The following is a 21,673-nucleotide window of genomic DNA, read 5'->3' as shown; positions in this document are numbered from 1 at the left end:
GATATAGAGTCTGGGACCATCCTCCTCAGGATTAGATATAGAGTCTGGGACCATCCTCCTCAGGATTAGATATAGAGTCTGGGACCATCCTCCTCAGGATAGATATAGAGTCTGGGACCATCCTCCTCAGGATAGATAGTCTGGGACCATCCTCCTCAGGATAGATATAGAGTCTGGGACCATCCTCCTCAGGATAGATAGATAGTCTGGGACCATCCTCCTCAGGATTAGATATAGAGTCTGGGACCATCCTCCTCAGGATTAGATATAGAGTCTGGGACCATCCTCCTCAGGATAGATAGATAGTCTGGGACCATCCTCCTCAGGATTAGATATAGAGTCTGGGACCATCCTCCTCAGGTAGATATAGAGTCTGGGACCATCCTCCTCAGGATTAGATATAGAGTCTGGGACCATCCTCCTCAGGATTAGATATAGAGTCTGGGACCATCCTCCTCAGGATTAGATATAGAGTCTGGGACCATCCTCCTCAGGATAGATATAGAGTCTGGGGCCATCCTCCTCAGGATAGATAGATAGTCTGGGACCATCCTCCTCAGGATTAGATAGAGAGTCTGGGACCATCCTCCTCAGGATTAGATATAGAGTCTGGGACCATCCTCCTCAGGATTAGATATAGAGTCTGGGACCATCCTCCTCAGGATTAGATATAGAGTCTGGGACCATCCTCCTCAGGATTAGATATAGAGTCTGGGACCATCCTCCTCAGGTAGATATAGAGTCTGGGACCATCCTCCTCAGGATAGATAGAGAGTCTGGGGCCATCCTCCTCAGGATAGATAGATAGTCTGGGACAATCCTCCTCAGGATTAGATAGAGAGTCTGGGACCATCCTCCTCAGGATTAGATATAGAGTCTGGGACCATCCTCCTCAGGATTAGATATAGAGTCTGGGACCATCCTCCTCAGGATTAGATATAGAGTCTGGGACCATCCTCCTCAGGATTAGATATAGAGTCTGGGACCATCCTCCTCAGGTAGATATAGAGTCTGGGACCATCCTCCTCAGGATAGATAGAGAGTCTGGGGCCATCCTCCTCAGGATAGATAGAGAGTCTGGGAACATCCTCCTCAGGATTAGATATAGAGTCTGGGGCCATCCTCCTCAGGTAGATATAGAGTCTGGGACCATCCTCCTCAGGATAGATAGATAGTCTGGGACCATCCTCCTCAGGATTAGATAGATAGTCTGGGACCATCCTCCTCAGGATTAGATAGATAGTCTGGGACCATCCTCCTCAGGATAGATAGAGAGCCTGGGACCATCCTCCTCAGGTAGATATAGAGTCTGGGACCATCCTCCTCAGGATAGATAGAGAGTCTGGGACCATCCTCCTCAGGATTAGATATAGAGTCTGGGACCATCCTCCTCAGGATAGATATAGAGTCTGAGACCATCCTCCTCAGAATTAGATAGAGAGTCTGCGGCCATCCTCCTCAGGATAGATAGAGAGTCTGGGACCATCCTCCTCAGGATAGATAGAGAGTCTGGGACCATCCTCCTCAGGATTAGATATAGAGTCTGGGACCATCCTCCTCAGGATTAGATAGAGAGTCTGGGACCATCCTCCTCAGGATTAGATAGAGAGTCTGGGACCATCCTCCTCAGGATAGATAGAGAGTCTGGGGCCATCCTCCTCAGGATAGATAGAGAGTCTGGGAACATCCTCCTCAGGATTAGATATAGAGTCTGGGGCCATCCTCCTCAGGTAGATATAGAGTCTGGGACCATCCTCCTCAGGATAGATAGAGAGTCTGGGGCCATCCTCCACAGGTAGATATAGAGTCTGGGACCATCCTCCTCAGGATAGATAGAGAGTCTGGGAACATCCTCCTCAGGATAGATAGAGAGTCTGGGAACATCCTCCTCAGGATAGATAGAGAGTCTGGGACCATCCTCCTCAGGATTAGATATAGAGTCTGGGAACATCCTCCTCAGGATAGATAGAGAGTCTGGGACCATCCTCCTCAGGATAGATATAGAGTCTGGGACCATCCTCCTCAGGATTAGATATAGAGTCTGGGACCATCCTCCTCAGGTAGATATAGAGTCTGGGACCATCCTCCTCAGGATAGATATAGAGTCTGGGACCATCCTCCTCAGGATTAGATATAGAGTCTGGGACCATCCTCCTCAGGATTAGATAGAGAGTCTGGGACCATCCTCCTCAGGTAGATATAGAGTCTGGGACCATCCTCCTCAGGATAGATATAGAGTCTGGGACCATCCTCCTCAGGATTAGATATAGAGTCTGGGACCATCCTCCTCAGGATAGATATAGAGTCTGGGACCATCCTCCTCAGGATAGATATAGAGTCTGGGACCATCCTCCTCAGGATTAGATATAGAGTCTGGGACCATCCTCCTCAGGTAGATATAGTCTGGGACCATCCTCCTCAGGATAGATATAGAGTCTGGGGCCATCCTCCTCAGGATAGATATAGAGTCTGGGACCATCCTCCTCAGGATAGATAGAGAGCCTGGGACCATCCTCCTCAGGATTAGATATAGAGTCTGGGACCATCCTCCTCAGGATAGATATAGAGTCTGGGACCATCCTCCTCAGGATTAGATATAGAGTCTGGGACCATCCTCCTCAGGTAGATATAGAGTCTGGGACCATCCTCCTCAGGATAGATATAGAGTCTGGGACCATCCTCCTCAGGATTAGATATAGAGTCTGGGACCATCCTCCTCAGGATTAGATATAGAGTCTGGGACCATCCTCCTCAGGATTAGATATAGAGTCTGGGACCATCCTCCTCAGGATTAGATATAGAGTCTGGGACCATCCTCCTCAGGTAGATATAGAGTCTGGGACCATCCTCCTCAGGATAGATATAGAGTCTGGGGCCATCCTCCTCAGGATAGATAGTCTGGGGCCATCCTCCTCAGGATAGATATAGAGTCTGGGACCATCCTCCTCAGGATAGATAGTCTGGGGCCATCCTCCTCAGGATAGATATAGAGTCTGGGGCCATCCTCCTCAGGATAGATATAGAGTCTGGGACCATCCTCCTCAGGATAGATATAGAGTCTGGGACCATCCTCCTCAGGATTAGATATAGAGTCTGGGGCCATCCTCCTCAGGATTAGATATAGAGTCTGGGACCATCCTCCTCAGGATTAGATATAGAGTCTGGGACCATCCTCCTCAGGATAGATATAGAGTCTGGGACCATCCTCCTCAGGATTAGATATAGAGTCTGGGACCATCCTCCTCAGGTAGATATAGAGTCTGGGGCCATCCTCCTCAGGTAGATATAGAGTCTGGGACCATCCTCCTCAGGATAGATAGAGAGTCTGGGGCCATCCTCCACAGGTAGAAATAGAGTCTGGGACCATCCTCCTCAGGATAGTTAGAGAGTCTGGGAACATCCTCCTCAGGATAGATAGAGAGTCTGGGAACATCCTCCTCAGGATAGATAGAGAGTCTGGGACCATCCTCCTCAGGATTAGATATAGAGTCTGGGACCATCCTCCTCAGGATAGATAGAGAGTCTGGGACCATCCTCCTCAGGATAGATATAGAGTCTGGGACCATCCTCCTCAGGATTAGATATAGAGTCTGGGACCATCCTCCTCAGGTAGATATAGAGTCTGGGACCATCCTCCTCAGGATAGATATAGAGTCTGGGACCATCCTCCTCAGGATAGATATAGAGTCTGGGACCATCCTCCTCAGGATTAGATATAGAGTCTGGGACCATCCTCCTCAGGATTAGATAGAGAGTCTGGGACCATCCTCCTCAGGTAGATATAGAGTCTGGGACCATCCTCCTCAGGATAGATATAGAGTCTGGGACCATCCTCCTCAGGATTAGATATAGAGTCTGGGACCATCCTCCTCAGGATAGATATAGAGTCTGGGACCATCCTCCTCAGGATAGATATAGAGTCTGGGACCATCCTCCTCAGGATTAGATATAGAGTCTGGGACCATCCTCCTCAGGTAGATATAGTCTGGGACCATCCTCCTCAGGATAGATATAGAGTCTGGGGCCATCCTCCTCAGGATAGATATAGAGTCTGGGACCATCCTCCTCAGGATAGATAGAGAGCCTGGGACCATCCTCCTCAGGATTAGATATAGAGTCTGGGACCATCCTCCTCAGGATAGATATAGAGTCTGGGACCATCCTCCTCAGGATTAGATATAGAGTCTGGGACCATCCTCCTCAGGTAGATATAGAGTCTGGGACCATCCTCCTCAGGATAGATATAGAGTCTGGGACCATCCTCCTCAGGATTAGATATAGAGTCTGGGACCATCCTCCTCAGGATTAGATATAGAGTCTGGGACCATCCTCCTCAGGATTAGATATAGAGTCTGGGACCATCCTCCTCAGGATTAGATATAGAGTCTGGGACCATCCTCCTCAGGTAGATATAGAGTCTGGGACCATCCTCCTCAGGATAGATATAGAGTCTGGGGCCATCCTCCTCAGGATAGATAGTCTGGGGCCATCCTCCTCAGGATAGATATAGAGTCTGGGACCATCCTCCTCAGGATAGATAGTCTGGGGCCATCCTCCTCAGGATAGATATAGAGTCTGGGGCCATCCTCCTCAGGATAGATATAGAGTCTGGGACCATCCTCCTCAGGATAGATATAGAGTCTGGGACCATCCTCCTCAGGATTAGATATAGAGTCTGGGGCCATCCTCCTCAGGATTAGATATAGAGTCTGGGACCATCCTCCTCAGGATTAGATATAGAGTCTGGGACCATCCTCCTCAGGATAGATATAGAGTCTGGGACCATCCTCCTCAGGATTAGATATAGAGTCTGGGACCATCCTCCTCAGGTAGATATAGAGTCTGGGGCCATCCTCCTCAGGTAGATATAGAGTCTGGGACCATCCTCCTCAGGATAGATAGAGAGTCTGGGACCATCCTCCTCAGGATAGATATAGAGTCTGGGGCCATCCTCCTCAGGATAGATATAGAGTCTGGGACCATCCTCCTCAGGATAGATAGAGAGTCTGGGACCATCCTCCTCAGGATAGATATAGAGTCTGGGGCCATCCTCCTCAGGATAGATATAGAGTCTGGGACCATCCTCCTCAGGATAGATAGAGAGTCTGGGACCATCCTCCTCAGGATAGATATAGAGTCTGGGGCCATCCTCCTCAGGATTAGATATAGAGTCTGGGACCATCCTCCTCAGGATTAGATATAGAGTCTGGGACCATCCTCCTCAGGATTAGATATAGAGTCTGGGACCATCCTCCTCAGGATAGATAGAGAGTCTGGGACCATCCTCCTCAGGATAGATATAGAGTCTGGGACCATCCTCCTCAGGATAGATAGAGAGTCTGGGGCCATCCTCCTCAGGATAGATAGAGAGTCTGGGACCATCCTCCTCAGGATAGATATAGAGTCTGGGACCATCCTCCTCAGGTAGATATAGTCTGGGACCATCCTCCTCAGGATAGATAGAGAGTCTGGGACCATCCTCCTCAGGTAGATATAGTCTGGGACCATCCTCCTCAGGATAGATAGAGAGTCTGGGATCATCCTCCTCAGGATTAGATATAGAGTCTGGGACCATCCTCCTCAGGATTAGATATAGAGTCTGGGATCATCCTCCTCAGGATTAGATATAGAGTCTGGGACCATCCTCCTCAGGATTAGATAGAGAGTCTGGGACCATCCTCCTCAGGATTAGATATAGAGTCTGGGACCATCCTCCTCAGGATTAGATAGAGAGTCTGGGACCATCCTCCTCAGGATTAGATATAGAGTCTGGGACCATCCTCCTCAGGATTAGATAGAGAGTCTGGGGCCATCCTCCTCAGGATTAGATATAGAGTCTGGGACCATCCTCCTCAGGATAGATATAGAGTCTGGGACAATCCTCCTCAGGATAGATAGAGAGTCTGGGATCATCCTCCTCAGGATTAGATAGAGAGTCTGGGATCATCCTCCTCAGGATTAGATAGAGAGTCTGGGACCATCCTCCTCAGGATTAGATATAGAGTCTGGGACCATCCTCCTCAGGATTAGATATAGAGTCTGGGACCATCCTCCTCAGGATAGATATAGTGTCTGGGACCATCCTCCTCAGGATAGATATAGAGTCTGGGACCATCCTCCTCAGGTAGATATAGTCTGGGACCATCCTCCTCAGGATAGATAGAGAGTCTGGGACCATCCTCCTCAGGTAGATATAGTCTGGGACCATCCTCCTCAGGATAGATAGAGAGTCTGGGATCATCCTCCTCAGGATTAGATAGAGAGTCTGGGACCATCCTCCTCAGGATTAGATATAGAGTCTGGGACCATCCTCCTCAGGATTAGATAGAGAGTCTGGGACCATCCTCCTCAGGATTAGATATAGAGTCTGGGACCATCCTGCTCAGGATTAGTTATAGAGTCTGGGACCATCCTCCTCAGGATAGATAGAGAGTCTGGGACCATCCTCCTCAGGATAGATAGAGAGTCTGGGATCATCCTCCTCAGGATTAGATAGAGAGTCTGGGATCATCCTCCTCAGGATTAGATAGAGAGTCTGGGACCATCCTCCTCAGGATTAGATATAGAGTCTGGGACCATCCTCCTCAGGATAGATATAGAGTCTGGGACCATCCTCCTCAGGATAGATATAGAGTCTGGGACCATCCTCCTCTGGATAGATATAGAGTCTGGGACCATCCTCCTCAGGATAGATATAGAGTCTGGGACCATCCTCCTCAGGATTAGATAGAGAGTCTGGGACCATCCTCCTCAGGATAGATATAGAGTCTGGGACCATCCTCCTCAGGATAGATATAGAGTCTGGGACCATCCTCCTCAGGTAGATATAGAGTCTGGGACCATCCTCCTCAGGATAGATAGTCTGGGACCATCCTCCTCAGGATAGATATAGAGTCTGGGACCATCCTCCTCAGGATAGATAGTCTGGGGCCATCCTCCTCAGGATAGATATAGAGTCTGGGACCATCCTCCTCAGGATAGATATAGAGTCTGGGGCCATCCTCCTCAGGATTAGATATAGAGTCTGGGACCATCCTCCTCAGGATAGATAGAGAGTCTGGAACCATCCTCCTCAGGATTAGATATAGAGTCTGGGACCATCCTCCTCAGGATTAGATATAGAGTCTGGGACCATCCTCCTAAGGATTAGATATAGAGTCTGGGACCATCCTCCTCAGGATTAGATAGAGAGTCTGTGACCATCCTCCTCAGGATAGATATAGAGTCTGGGGCCATCCTCCTCAGGATAGATATAGAGTCTGGGACCATCCTCCTCAGGATAGATATAGAGTCTGGGACCATCCTCCTCAGGATTAGATATAGAGTCTGGGACCATCCTCCTAAGGATTAGATATAGAGTCTGGGACCATCCTCCTCAGGATTAGATAGAGAGTCTGTGACCATCCTCCTCAGGATTAGATATAGAGTCTGGGACCATCCTCCTCAGGATTAGATATAGAGTCTGGGGCCATCCTCCTCAGGATTAGATAGAGAGTCTGGGGCCATCCTCCTCAGGATTAGATATTGAGTCTGGGACCATCCTCCTCAGGATAGATATAGAGTCTGGGGCCATCCTCCTCAGGATTAGATATAGAGTCTGGGGCCATCCTCCTCAGGATTAGATAGAGAGTCTGGGACCATCCTCCTCAGGATAGATATAGAGTCTGGGACCATCCTCCTCAGGATAGATAGAGAGTCTGGGACCATCCTCCTCAGGATTAGATAGATAGTCTGGGACCATCCTCCTCAGGATAGATATAGAGTCTGGGGCCATCCTCCTCAGGATAGATAGAGAGTCTGGGACCATCCTCCTCAGGATAGATATAGAGTCTGGGACCATCCTCCTCAGGTAGATATAGTCTGGGACCATCCTCCTCAGGATAGATAGAGAGTCTGGGACCATCCTCCTCAGGTAGATATAGAGTCTGGAACCATCCTCCTCAGGATAGATATAGAGTCTGGGACCATCCTCCTCAGGATTAGATATAGAGTCTGGGACCATCCTCCTCAGGATAGATATAGAGTCTGGGACCATCCTCCTCAGGATTAGATAGAGAGTCTGGGACCATCCTCCTCAGGATAGATATAGAGTCTGGGACCATCCTCCTCAGGATAGATATAGAGTCTGGGGCCATCCTCCTCAGGATAGATAGAGAGTCTGCGGCCATCCTCCTCAGGTAGATATAGAGTCTGGGACCATCCTCCTCAGGATAGATATAGAGTCTGGGACCATCCTCCTCAGGATAGATATAGAGTCTGGGACCATCCTCCTCAGGATAGATAGAGAGTCTGGGACCATCCTCCTCAGGATAGATATAGAGTCTGGGGCCATCCTCCTCAGGATAGATATAGAGTCTGGGACCATCCTCCTCAGGATAGATAGAGAGCCTGGGACCATCCTCCTCAGGATAGATAGAGAGTCTGGGACCATCCTCCTCAGGATTAGATATAGAGTCTGGGGCCATCCTCCTCAGGATTAGATATAGAGTCTGGGGCCATCCTCCTCAGGATTAGATATAGAGTCTGGGACCATCCTCCTCAGGATAGATATAGAGTCTGGGACCATCCTCCTCAGGATTAGATAGCGAGTCTGGGGCCATCCTCCTCAGGATTAGATATAGAGTCTGGGACCATCCTCCTCAGGATAGATATAGAGTCTGGGACCATCCTCCTCAGGATAGATATAGAGTCTAGGACCATCCTCCTCAGGTAGATATAGAGTCTGGGGCCATCCTCCTCAGGATAGATATAGAGTCTGGGACCATCCTCCTCAGGATAGATAGAGAGTCTGGGACCATCCTCCTCAGGTAGATATAGAGTCTGGGACCATCCTCCTCAGGTAGATAGTCTGGGACCATCCTCCTCAGGATAGATATAGAGTCTGGGACCATCCTCCTCAGGATAGATATAGAGTCTGGGACCATCCTCCTCAGGATAGATATAGAGTCTGGGACCATCCTCCTCAGGATTAGATATAGAGTCTGGGACCATCCTCCTCAGGTAGATATAGAGTCTGGGACCATCCTCCTCAGGTAGATATAGAGTCTGGGACCATCCTCCTCAGGATAGATAGATAGTCTGGGACCATCCTCCTCAGGATAGATATAGAGTCTGGGACCATCCTCCTCAGGATTAGATATAGAGTCTGGGACCATCCTCCTCAGGATTAGATAGATAGTCTGGGACCATCCTCCTCAGGATAGATATAGAGTCTGGGACCATCCTCCTCAGGATTAGATAGATAGTCTGGGACCATCCTCCTCAGGATTAGATATAGAGTCTGGGACCATCCTCCTCAGGATAGATAGATAGTCTGGGACCATCCTCCTCAGGATTAGATATAGAGTCTGGGACCATCCTCCTCAGGATAGATATAGAGTCTGGGACCATCCTCCTCAGGATTAGATATAGAGTCTGGGACCATCCTCCTCAGGATAGATATAGAGTCTGGGACCATCCTCCTCAGGATTAGATATAGAGTCTGGGACCATCCTCCTCAGGATTAGATATAGAGTCTGGGACCATCCTCCTCAGGATTAGATAGATAGTCTGGGACCATCCTCCTCAGGATAGATATAGAGTCTGGGACCATCCTCCTCAGGATAGATATAGAGTCTGGGACCATCCTCCTCAGGATTAGATATAGAGTCTGGGACCATCCTCCTCAGGTAGATATAGAGTCTGGGACCATCCTCCTCAGGACCCTCATAGATATTTAATAATGTGTTAAGCACTTTACAGACATTGTTGATAGTAAAGACTTACTCATTATTCAAGTGTGTGTTGTTGGAATATCTCAGGTGTGCGGAAATTATACCTTAAGAATGTTGCTATATTCCTTTTTGATAGAAGCATCGCCAACCGGAAACTCCAAAGAAATAAAAAAAGTAAAAGGACAACGAGACGATGATATGTCATTTTGGTCATATTTTAATCAGCACTTTTCTTCATTATTAACGTTTTATTTTTTTATTTATTTTTTTACAGTGGCATAGTTTTGAAAAATTGATATTTAATACTGAAAAAAGCAAACCTCACTCTCACACACCCCCTCTCCCCGCCGCCCCTTCCCCCCTTTAATATGCAACGAAATTACAGCAATTTAAACTTTATACAAAAAATGAGTCATTTTATTTATAGCATCAAATTGAACTAACAAAAGAACATGTATATTGAATATTGGCAATGTGTTTTAACGTGTCTTTGATAGAGTGGCAATATACAGTAGGGGAAGATGTCTGGGTCACCAAAGTCTTTATAACACGTTATTACAACTGTTTGCAGCAAACTCAAAGGCCATAACGGTGATCGTTGTATTGTTTTTTTAATGACAGAAGTTTCTTCATTTAACTACCTTTTATTTATTTTTTTTGTTACAAAATGGAAAAATGTAACTACTTTTTGTAATAATAATAATAATAATAATATCAATTAATATAGTATAATATTACCAATAATATCAATTAATATAGTATAATATTACCAATAATATCAATTAATAACAATAATAAATACGCTATCTAGCAACCAGAGTCAATCCCATTTAGAATTCACGTTCAAGAGAATTCTTCAAAGCATGAAAATTAACATGTCAAAGTGTCAAAATGACTGCAACTGATATGAAATGAAAAGCTTTAAATAACAAGTCTTTTATTTTTCTATTTTTACCAAAATGTAATACTTACACATTATATACATGCCTTGTGGTGAAACAAAATGCTTGTTCTTCATCAAACAAATGACAAATAAAAATAAAAAACAATTCAAGAGACTTCTGGAATACTTTAAATAGATATATTGTCTAATATACACATTTTAATGTTTAAGGGTTCTCAAAATTCAACAATATTGTCCACCAGCAATCATCACATTAGCAAAGTCATATACAGCAATATTCACAAGGGCGCGTTAGATCAATAAAGTCACATCGGCTGAGTCCCAAATGGCACCCTATTCCCTTCATAGTGCACTACTTTGACCAACAAAAAAAACCCATATGGACCCTGGTCAAAAGTAGTGCACTATAAACGGAATAAGGTGCCATGTTGTGATGCAACCCCCAATATCAACCTCTTTTATGTTCCCAGAACTTGTAGGATTTGGTTCTTCCAGTCTTTCAGAGAGATAGAAGCTGACCAGTAGTTGTTCATAGAAATGAAAATGAGGTTCAGACCTTTAGTAAAGTTAGTGTGTCAGATACTTTCTGATCCTGCCGGGATTCAACGTGACCGCGGGAAGTGTGGCCTTTCAGCTGTAAAAGGGTTCTACTGATCTAACATACGGAATTGTTTTAAGAGGGTCATCCCATGGATTATATATATATATATATATATATATATATATATATATATTTGGAATTTTAGGACCCCTTTAGGTATATAAAAAAACAAGATTAAAGATTGAATTTGTCCCATAGAAAAGCAATGAATAAATGGCATTAAAAAAAAACTGTCTAAAAAATATATCATGAGGAATAAGGTTGTCTGTCCTATATCTAGGAGACTTAAGAAAGCTGTGGAAATATTTCATATTTTTGTATATTTTTTTTTAACATATATTTATCTCCTTATATTTGTTGGCACGTAACTACCTCCATACTAGCATTCAGTTGTATGGGTTACCTTTCAGACGAGCAGAACAGAGTTAGCAGGCCCAACCGTTCAGATGCTACAGCACGTTTTTTGTTGTTGAGAAGAAACCCATTTTTCGGGAATGACTCCTGGTCTGACAAACAACGCTGTAGCTCTACCTTGATTTCCTCCGTTGAGCCCGACATCTGCAGCGTTTACTGTGAAGAAAATGTTCGGTCGAACGTCTCTAAAAGCCGCATTGTTGACAACCCGCAGCCATATTGAATCCTGGTACCCGAATCTCCAATTATTGGTCTGAAAACATCAGTGAATTTAGACTCGTATTGAATCCTGAGATAAATGAATTGCTTGGTGCAGAAGTATTTCTCTGTTTGTCTTGAGACTTTGTGCTTTTATTATACTTCTGATTCTCTCTGTTGTTTCTTTCTATATGAGATGAGACTATGGTCTATACTAATATACAAATAAAGCCAAAAGAGGATAACATATCATCATATAATATCCACATTCAAACATAAACAATCATACGGATTGTGCTTCTTTTTCTATTTTTTTTTTTTAAATTAAACTTTTTAAATTGTATTATTATTATTTGTTTTTTTTATGTTTTTGTGTCAGTGTTAGAACTATTTAGTTTATTGTACTTCCATCGTTTTCCACAACATGAGAGCCTAATTGTGTGCCTCTCATAACCAATACCATTTTTTTTTTTTACAGTTACAATAAAGCTCCATCACATGTCGTTCACATTGATACATTTCACATGTTCTTCTCTGAAAGCATAATTATTGGCATAGCCAATGATTTCCGGCGTCAGATGAAACACATTTCTTTCCGCTTCCTGATGGAAATATCTGCAAAAGGTATATAACAGGGACGGTGAGGAGAGTAGGGGACACAAAATCCCCCCCCCCAAAAAAATAAAAAAATAAAATAAGAGTTGAAACAAACATGACAGAAGCAGATCGAGAACGGTCTGTATATTTAGGCACTGTCAAATAAAACATGACAACAAACAAAGATTTGGGTGCTAAAACCTGAAACAGGATCTGCTCTTTTTAAAAACACGGACGTACATTTGCAGTAAAAACAAGGCAACATTTTTATCGATTTGCTTGTAAAAACCAACCAGTAAAACCAAGCTTGAGCTTTCTCTTTCGGAGAGGAGTTAGGGACAAAGAACTGATTCCTGCACCAGCAGCACTGAGCCAACTGCAGACTGTGTTGGTCGACTGGCAGAGATGGACTGGACATAGGGCAATTCTGGCAAATGCCAGTAGGCCAGAAATATTATAATTTGCTTAATAGTGGGTGCCTCAAGGAAACAAATGGGCTGATGTGTTTGAAGTGCCCCGGGCCGATATCTGGTCCTAGTCCACCCCTGCCTCTGGTGAAAGAAACAAACCAAACAGAAAGAACAGAGGTGGAAACATAAAGGAAAAGACACAGAATGAAACAGAAAGAACAGAGGTGGAAACATAAAGGAAAAGACACAGAATGAAACAGAAAGAACAGAGGTGGAAACATAAAGGAAAAGACAGAATGAAACAGAAAGAACAGAGGTGGAAACATAAAGGAAAAGACACAGAATGAAACAGAAAGAACAGAGGTGGAAACATAAAGGAAAAGACACAGAATGAAACAGAAAGAACAGAGGTGGAAACAAAGGAAAAGACACAGAATGAAACAGAAAGAACAGAGGTGGAAACATAAAGGAAAAGACACAGAATGAAACAGAAAGAACAGAGGTGGAAACATAAAGGAAAAGACACAGAATGAAACAGAAAGAACAGAGGTGGAAACATAAAGGAAAAGACACAGAATGAAACAGAAAGAACAGAGGTGGAAACATAAAGGAAAAGACACAGAATGAAACAGAAAGAACAGAGGTGGAAACATAAAGGAAAAGACACAGAATGAAACAGAAAGAACAGAGGTGGAAACATAAAGGAAAAGACACAGAATGAAACAGAAAGAACAGAGGTGGAAACATAAAGGAAAAGACACAGAATGAAACAGAAAGAACAGAGGAGGTCTAAATGAAGTACTCTTTCTTCTCCTCTGCTGCGTGGTTCCCCTCTGCGTTGATGATGGCTGTGTCTGCATCAGGGGCATCCTCGGATCCTTTAGCCTCGTGTGTTAGGTACGTCCCTGTTCACACACCCACACACAGATACACACACACACACACACACACACACACACCGACAGACACACACCGACAGACACACACAGACAGACAGACAGACAGACAGACAGACAGACAGACAGACAGACAGACAGACAGACAGACAGACAGACAGACAGACAGACACACAGACAGACACACAGACAGACACACAGACAGACACACAGACAGACAGACACACAGACAGACGCACACACATAGAGATGTTTGTGTCATGTTTTCTATGTTTCTAGCCTTTTATCTTCATTGAAAACTGTTTAAAGATTATTTACATTATGTGGACATTTTTGACAATTTATTAAATATGTTCACATAATTTTACTAAAGTATTGTGGGACTTTACGAGAAGTAAATGACGTCCTTACCTTTATGCCTAGCCAAATACCGCCCTAGAGCTATGATCAAACACAAGGTGATGAACACAACCACAGCCACAACACCTCCGATTAATGCGTGGTCAGGGTCCTGCTGTCCTGGTGCATTGGGATCTGGAGAGAGAGGAGAGAGAGAGAGAGAGAGAGAGAGAGAGAGAGAGAGAGAGAGAGAGAGAGAGAGAGAGAGAGAGGCAGAGAGAGAGAGAGAGAGGGAGGGAGGGAGAGAGAGAGAGAGTGGAAGAAAGGAGAGACATAAGAAGGGGAAGAAAGGAGAGAGATAAGGAGGGGAAGAGAGATGGAGAGGAGGAATAGAGATGGGGAAAAGGAGGGAGAGAAGAATGGGAAGAGGAGAGATAGAGCGAGAGGAGGAGGGGAAGAGGAGAGACAACAGGTGAGTTTCATGCAGTGGGTTGTTAAAGAGAAACAATGAAAACATCACAGTGTTTCTGAAACATTGTTTCCTGCAGCTGCAGTCGGTGGGTCGGTAAAGAGGAACAATGAAAACATCAAAGTGTTTCTTATTAAACAACATGAACAAAACTGTCATAGCAGTGCAGTGAAAACAATCTTCCAGGATAGATTATTCTTCTTGAATTATTCAGGAGCAGCACTTTTAACAAGGTTGAGTTTAGGCATGTGTAAAACAGGACATTGTGTGAGGGAGGAATTCAACTTTGTATACGTCCCAAACGGCACCCTGTTCCCTTCTAAAATCCACTACTTCTGAAAAGAAGTGCACTATAGAGGATAGGGTGCCATTTGGGATTTGACCCTAATCAATCAGCGGTCGGTCTACTGTAGCTGTTAGCTATGCCTGCTATCCCAACGCAGCCATAACAGGCCCAAACCACTGTCCCTGTCTTGAATCAGAATCAGTGGTGCTGAAGGTCTTTGGTACAGTCTGAAATGGCTTCAGTTTAACCTGAGGCTGACTAGGGGGGCAGAGGGCATCCTGAAACCGATTTACCACCCTACCTGAGCTGGACCCCCTTGTCTCTCTGTGTGTGTGTGTGTGTGTCCTGCTGTAAACTGTGAGCGGTCGGTCTGACATGACTTTATGTGCTACTTCTGTGCTCTGCTCTCATTAGCTCATGGTGATGAATGGCAGAGCCCGCTGCTCAGCTACGCAAAGTCACCCTGAGAGAGAGAGAGAGAGCGACAGAGTGAGAGAACGAGAGAGCTAGAGGGTAAGAGAGATGGGAAGAGAGAGAGAGCGAGAAAGAGACGGTAAAGGAGAGAGAGAGAGAGAGAGAGAGAGAGGGTAAGGGAGAGGGGGAAGATAGAGAGAGAGAGAGAGAGAGAGAGAGAGGGAGATAGAGAGAGGGTAAGGGAGAGGCGGAGACAGAGAAAGAGAAAGGGCAAGGGGGAGGGGGATATAGAGAAAGAGATTGAGCGAGGGTAAGGGAGAGGGGGCGATAGAGAAAGAGAGGGTGAGGGGAAGATAGAGAGGGTGAGGGAGAGATAGAGAAAGAGAGAGAGTGAGGGTAAGGGAGAGGGGGAGATAGAGAGAGGGTAATGGAGAGGGGGAGATAGAGAGAGGGGGAGAGAGAGAGAAAGAGAGGGTGAGGGGGAGATAGAGAAAGAGAGAGAGTGAGGGTAAGGGAGAGGGGGAGATAGAGAGAGAGAAAGGGTAAGGGAGAGGGGGAGATAGAGAGAGAGAGAGGGTAATGGAGAGGGGGAGATAGCGAGAGAGAGAGGGTAATGGAGAGGGGGAGATAGAGAGAGAGGGTAATGGAGAGGGGGAGATAGAGAGAGAGGGTAATGGAGAGGGGGAGATAGAGAGAGGGTAATGGAGAGGGGGAGAGAGAGGGGGTAATGGAGAGGGGGAGATAGAGAGAGAGAGGGTAATGGAGAGGGGGAGATAGAGAGAGAGAGGGTAATGGAAAGGGGGAGATAGAGAGAGAGAGGATAATGGAGAGGGGGAGATAGAGAGAGAGAGAGGGTAATGGAGAGGGGGGAGATAGAGAGAGAGAGGGTAATGGAGAGGGGGAGATAGAGAGAGAGGGGGTAATGGAGAGGGGGAGATAGAGAGAGAGAGGGTAATGGAGAGGGGGAGATAGAGAGAGAGAGGGTAATGGAGAGGGGGAGATAGAGAGAGAGAGGGTAATGGAGAGGGGGAGATAGAGAGAGAGAGGGTAATGGAGAGGGGGAGATAGAGAGAGAGAGGGTAATGGAGAGGGGGAGATAGAGAGAGAGAGGGTAATGGAGAGGGGGAGATAGAGAGAGAGGGTAATGGAGAGGGGGAGATAGAGAGAGAGAGAATAATGGAGAGGGGGAGATAGAGAGAGAGGGTAATGGAGAGGGGGAGATAGAGAGAGAGAGGTAATGGAGAGGGGGAGATAGAGAGAGAGAGGGTAATGGAGAGGGGGAGATAGAGAGAGAGAGGATAATGGAGAGGGGGAGATAGAGAGAGAGAGGGTAATGGAGAGGGGGAGATAGAGAGAGAGAGGGTAATGGAGAGGGGGAGATAGAGAGAGAGAGGGTAATGGAGAGGGGGAGATAGAGAGAGAGAGGGTAATGGAGAGGGGGAGATAGAGAGAGAGAGAGAGAGGGTAATGGAGAGGGGGAGATAGAGAGAGAGAGAGAGAGGGTAATGGAGAGGGGGAGATAGAGAGAGAGAGGGTAATGGAGAGGGGGAGATAGAGAGAGGGTAATGGAGAGGGGGAGATAGAGAGAGGGTAATGGAGAGGGGGAGATAGAGAGAGAGAGGGTAATGGAGAGGGGGAGATAGAGAGAGAGAGGGTAATGGAGAGGGGGAGATAGAGAGAGAGAGGGTAATGGAGAGGGGGAGATAGAGAGAGAGAGGGTAATGGAGAGGGGGAGATAGAGAGAGAGGGTAATGGAGAGGGGGAGATAGAGAGAGAGGGGGGGTAATGGAGAGGGGGAGATAGAGAGAGAGAGGGTAATGGAGAGGGGGAGATAGAGAGAGAGAGGGTAATGGAGAGGGGAGATAGAGAGAGAGAGGGTAATGGAGAGGGGGGAGATAGAGAGAGAGAGGGTAATGGAGAGGGGGAGATAGAGAGAGAGAGGGTAATGGAGAGGGGAGATAGAGAGAGAGAGGGTAATGGAGAGGGGGAGATAGAGAGAGAGAGGGTAATGGAGAGGGGGAGAAGAGAGAGAGTAATGGAGAGGGGGAGATAGAGAGAGAGGGTAATGGAGAGGGGGAGATAGAGAGAGAGAGGGTAATGGAGAGGGGGAGATAGAGAGAGAGAGGGTAATGGAGAGGGGGAGATAGAGAGAGAGGGTAATGGAGAGGGGGAGATAGAGAGAGAGGGTAATGGAGAGGGGAGATAGAGAGAGAGAGGGTAATGGAGAGGGGGAGATAGAGAGAGAGAGGGTAATGGAGAGGGGGAGATAGAGAGAGAGGGGTAATGGAGAGGGGGAGATAGAGAGAGAGAGGGTAATGGAGAGGGGGAGATAGAGAGAGAGAGGGTAATGGAGAGGGGGAGATAGAGAGAGAGAGGGTAATGGAGAGGGGGAGATAGAGAGAGAGAGGGTAATGGAGAGGGGGAGATAGAGAGAGAGAGGGTAATGGAGAGGGGGAGATAGAGAGAGAGAGGGTAATGGAGAGGGGGAGATAGAGAGAGAGGGTAATGGAGAGGGGGAGATAGAGAGAGAGAGGGTAATGGAGAGGGGGAGATAGAGAGAGAGAGGGTAATGGAGAGGGGGAGATAGAGAGAGAGAGGGTAATGGAGAGGGGGAGATAGAGAGAGAGAGGGTAATGGAGAGGGGGAGATAGAGAGAGAGAGGGTAATGGAGAGGGGGAGATAGAGAGAGAGAGGGTAATGGAGAGGGGGAGATAGAGAGAGAGAGGGTAATGGAGAGGGGGAGATAGAGAGAGAGAGGGTAATGGAGAGGGGGAGATAGAGAGAGAGAGGGTAATGGAGAGGGGGAGATAGAGAGAGAGAGGGTAATGGAGAGGGGGAGATAGAGAGAGAGAGGGTAATGGAGAGGGGGAGATAGAGAGAGAGAGGATAATGGAGAGGGGGAGATAGAGAGAGAGGGGGTAATGGAGAGGGGGAGATAGAGAGAGAGAGGGTAATGGAGAGGGGGAGATAGAGAGAGAGAGGGTAATGGAGAGGGGGAGATAGAGAAAGAGACGGTAATGGAGAGGGGGAGATAGAGAGAGAGAGGGTAATGGAGAGGGGGAGATAGAGAGAGAGAGGGTAATGGAGAGGGGGAGATAGAGAGAGAGAGGGTAATGGAGAGGGGGAGATAGAGAGAGAGAGGGTAATGGAGAGGGGGAGATAGAGAGAGAGAGGATAATGGAGAGGGGGAGATAGAGAGAGAGAGGATAATGGAGAGGGGGAGAGAGAGAGAGAGAGGGTAATGGAGAGGGGGAGATAGAGAGAGAGAGGATAATGGAGAGGGGGAGAGAGAGAGAGAGAGGATAATGGAGAGGGGGAGAGAGAGAGAGAGAGGGTAATGGAGAGGGGGAGAGAGAGAGAGAGAGGGAGGGGTATTCCTATTTCTGTTCTACCTAGAACATTCCTCATTATTAACACCCAGAAATGTAACTTGTGTTTTTACCCGCCAAGTTTTATATGGAAAAGCACACCATCTCCATAAGGATGAAATGCTATGCAAGACGTACTGTATAATTCATCATCTTGATCTGGATTCACACAGAATGGGGCCACCGTGATGGAACTACCAGCCTCACTCATTGACTACCTCCCAAGTGGTACCCTATTCCCCTACTATCATATTCCCCTATTATCATATTCCCCTATTATCATATTCCCCTACTATCATATTCCCCTATTATCATATTCCCCTATTCCCCTATTATCATATTCCCCTAATCCCCTACTATCATATTCCCCTATTATCATATTCCCCTATTCATCTATTCCCCTATTATCATATTCCCCTAATCCCCTACTATCAAATTCGCCTATTATCATATTCCCCTATTATCATATTCCCCTATTATCATATTCCCCTATTCATCTATTCCCCTATTCATCTATTCCCCTATTATCCAATTCCCCTATTCATCTATTCCCCTTTTCCCCTATTCATCTATTATCCCATTCCCCAATTCTCCTATTCCCTTATGCCCCTATTCTCATATTCTCCTATTCCCCTAATCCCTAATTCTCCTATTTCCCTATTATCATATTCCCCTATTATCCTATTCCCCTATTATCCTATTACCCTATTATCCGATTCCCATATTCCCCTATTCTGATTGAAGTGGATTCAACAAGTGACATCAATAAGGGATCATAGCTTTCACCTGCCATTTGGGACAAAGCCCAGGGATGCAGTCTAGTGTATTAAACCTGTCTGCCTCTCTGTCAGGAACAGGAAGTGTTTGGTAGAGTCATCTAGATAAAAGCTTCAGCTATCTGTTGTTTAATGCATGTGCGTCAGTGCCAAAGGCACAACAAAGGACAACAATAAAAAAACTACGGCCTGAATCTCAAATGAGATCGCGTTCCCTATGTAAGTGCACTACTTTTGACCAGGATTCACAGGGCTCTGGTCAAAAGTAGTGCACTATATAGTGAATAGGGCTCCATTTGGGAGGCAGGCTTAACGTGACATCAGATTGCTGCACACGTGGATTCTCTTCCTTCTCTACGAAGAGCGACAAGGTTAGGGTGACAATATAAATATTTAAAACAGAAATTTACACACATTACAGGACCACAGCCATAAATTGAGAGAGGTGTCTGAGTTCATTAAAATATCATGTCTGTGTCCCAAATGGGACCCTATTCCCTATAGGCCCTGGTGGAAAAATAGTGCACTTTAAAGGAAACAGGGTACCATTTGGAACGCAGGCAATGTGTTGAGGTGAGGAGGTAGAGAAATGTATATTTCCAGGGGACATGTTCTCTTGTGACATCACAATATCCCTCTTCAACATCCAGTCCGCCCGTCTGACAATGACCATGATTACTGATGCCAAGAGGTACCATGGGACATGTTCACTTAGGACATCACAAGGTTGGTGTACTTGGCTTAAACCACACAAAAAGAAGGTAGGCTCCTCCCCTCCTCCCCTACAGGACGTTCTGGCTAAAACAAGTTGAACTTATTTCACTTTATATTCTTAATATTCAAGAGATAGACCATAGATCGGACCTGGTAGATGAAGGTAACACACAGCGTCGTCGTAAAGTATTCAGACCCCTTGACTTTTTTTCTACATTTTGTTACGTTACAGCCTTTATTGTAAAATGGATGAAATAGTTTTTATTTCATAATCAATCTAAACGCAATAAAACCATAATGACAAAGCAATAACAGGTTTTTAGGAAGTTTTGCAAATGTATTGAAAATAAAAAACTTAATGCATTTACATAAGTGTTCAGACCCTTTACTCAGCACTTTGTTGAAGCACCATTGGCAGTGATAACAGCCTCGAGTCTTCTTGGGTATGATGCTACAAGCTTGGCACACCTGTATTTGGGAAGTTTCTCCCATTCTTCTCTGTAGATCCTCTCAAGCTCTGTCAGGTTGGATAGGGAGTGTCGCAGCACAGCTATTTTCAGGTCTCTCCAGAGATGTTCGATCGGGTTCAAGTCCGGGCACTAGCCGAGCCACTCAAGGACATTCATAGACTTGTCCCGAAGCCACTCCTACACTGTCTTGGCTGTGTGCTTTGGGTCGTTGTCATGTTGGAAGGTGAACCTTCGCCCCAGTCTGAGGTCCTGAGCACTATGGAGCAGGTTTTCATCAAGGATCTCTCTGTACTTCGCTCTGTTCATCTTTGCCCCGATCCTGACTAGTCTCCCAGTCCATGCCGCTGAAAAACATCCCCACAGCATGATGCTGCCACCACCATGCTTCACCGTGGGGATTGTGCCAGGTTTCCTCCAGATGTGACGCTTGGCATTCAGTCCAAAAAGTTCAATCTTGGTTTCATCAGACCAGAGAATCTTGTTTCTCATGGTCTGAGAGTCTTTAGGTGCCATTAGGCAAACTCCAAGCGGGCTATCATGTGCATTTTACTAAGGAGTTGCTTCCATCTGGCCACTCTACCATAAAGGCCTGATTGGTGGAGTGCTGTTGAGATGGATGTCCTTCTGGAAGGTTCTAGGAGAGGGGGTGACCTCAACAATTTATTGTTAAAACGAGAGGCTACCTGGATCTTTAATTTAAAAACCCTTGCTCCCTTCGGTCTCAACGTAGACTTTGATCTGAAGCCATTCTTGTGATTTTGCGATTGTAAATGTTTTGTAGGCCTACGTAGCCAAATTGTTTCTATGATCATATGCTATCCATTTATGTTTTTTTTTGTATGCTATTTTAATATATGAGAATTAACCAATGATATCAGGCCACATCCGGCCATGATTACAGACACCTGTGTGTGAGTCCTTTGACACTAAATAAACTAATCACCCCGCAGTGCTTGTCATTATACCCTGATGAAGACAGCTTGTCTGTCGAAACGTTGGATATTAACTCATTAAATTATTGCATCTGAGCTCCTAGAGTGTGCGGCTCTCCTTTAATTTTTCATTTCTTCTGGAAGGTTCTCCCATGACCACAGAGGAACTCCA

General features: G+C 45.9%; 1 protein-coding gene across 2 annotated transcripts in view; it reads right to left on the bottom strand.

Moving 5' to 3' along the window:
- Nucleotides 1-12,501: 12,501 nt before the first annotated feature.
- The window catches only part of cadm2b (cell adhesion molecule 2b), a 447,462-nt gene continuing 438,290 nt past the window's right edge, over nucleotides 12,502-21,673 (bottom strand). For both annotated transcript variants that reach the window (XM_045704111.1, XM_045704112.1), the window contains 2 exons: nucleotides 14,145-14,267; nucleotides 12,502-13,742 (listed from right to left, as the gene is read on the bottom strand). In XM_045704111.1, the coding sequence (XP_045560067.1) occupies nucleotides 13,627-13,742; nucleotides 14,145-14,267 (239 nt within the window). In that variant the 3' untranslated portion in view covers nucleotides 12,502-13,626. The remainder of the gene's footprint in view (nucleotides 13,743-14,144; nucleotides 14,268-21,673) is intronic.

This window comes from Salmo salar, chromosome ssa20 (genome assembly GCF_905237065.1).
Source record: "Salmo salar chromosome ssa20, Ssal_v3.1, whole genome shotgun sequence".
NCBI classification, from domain to species: domain Eukaryota; kingdom Metazoa; phylum Chordata; class Actinopteri; order Salmoniformes; family Salmonidae; genus Salmo; species Salmo salar.
This window is presented reverse-complemented; position numbering and strand designations above follow the sequence as displayed.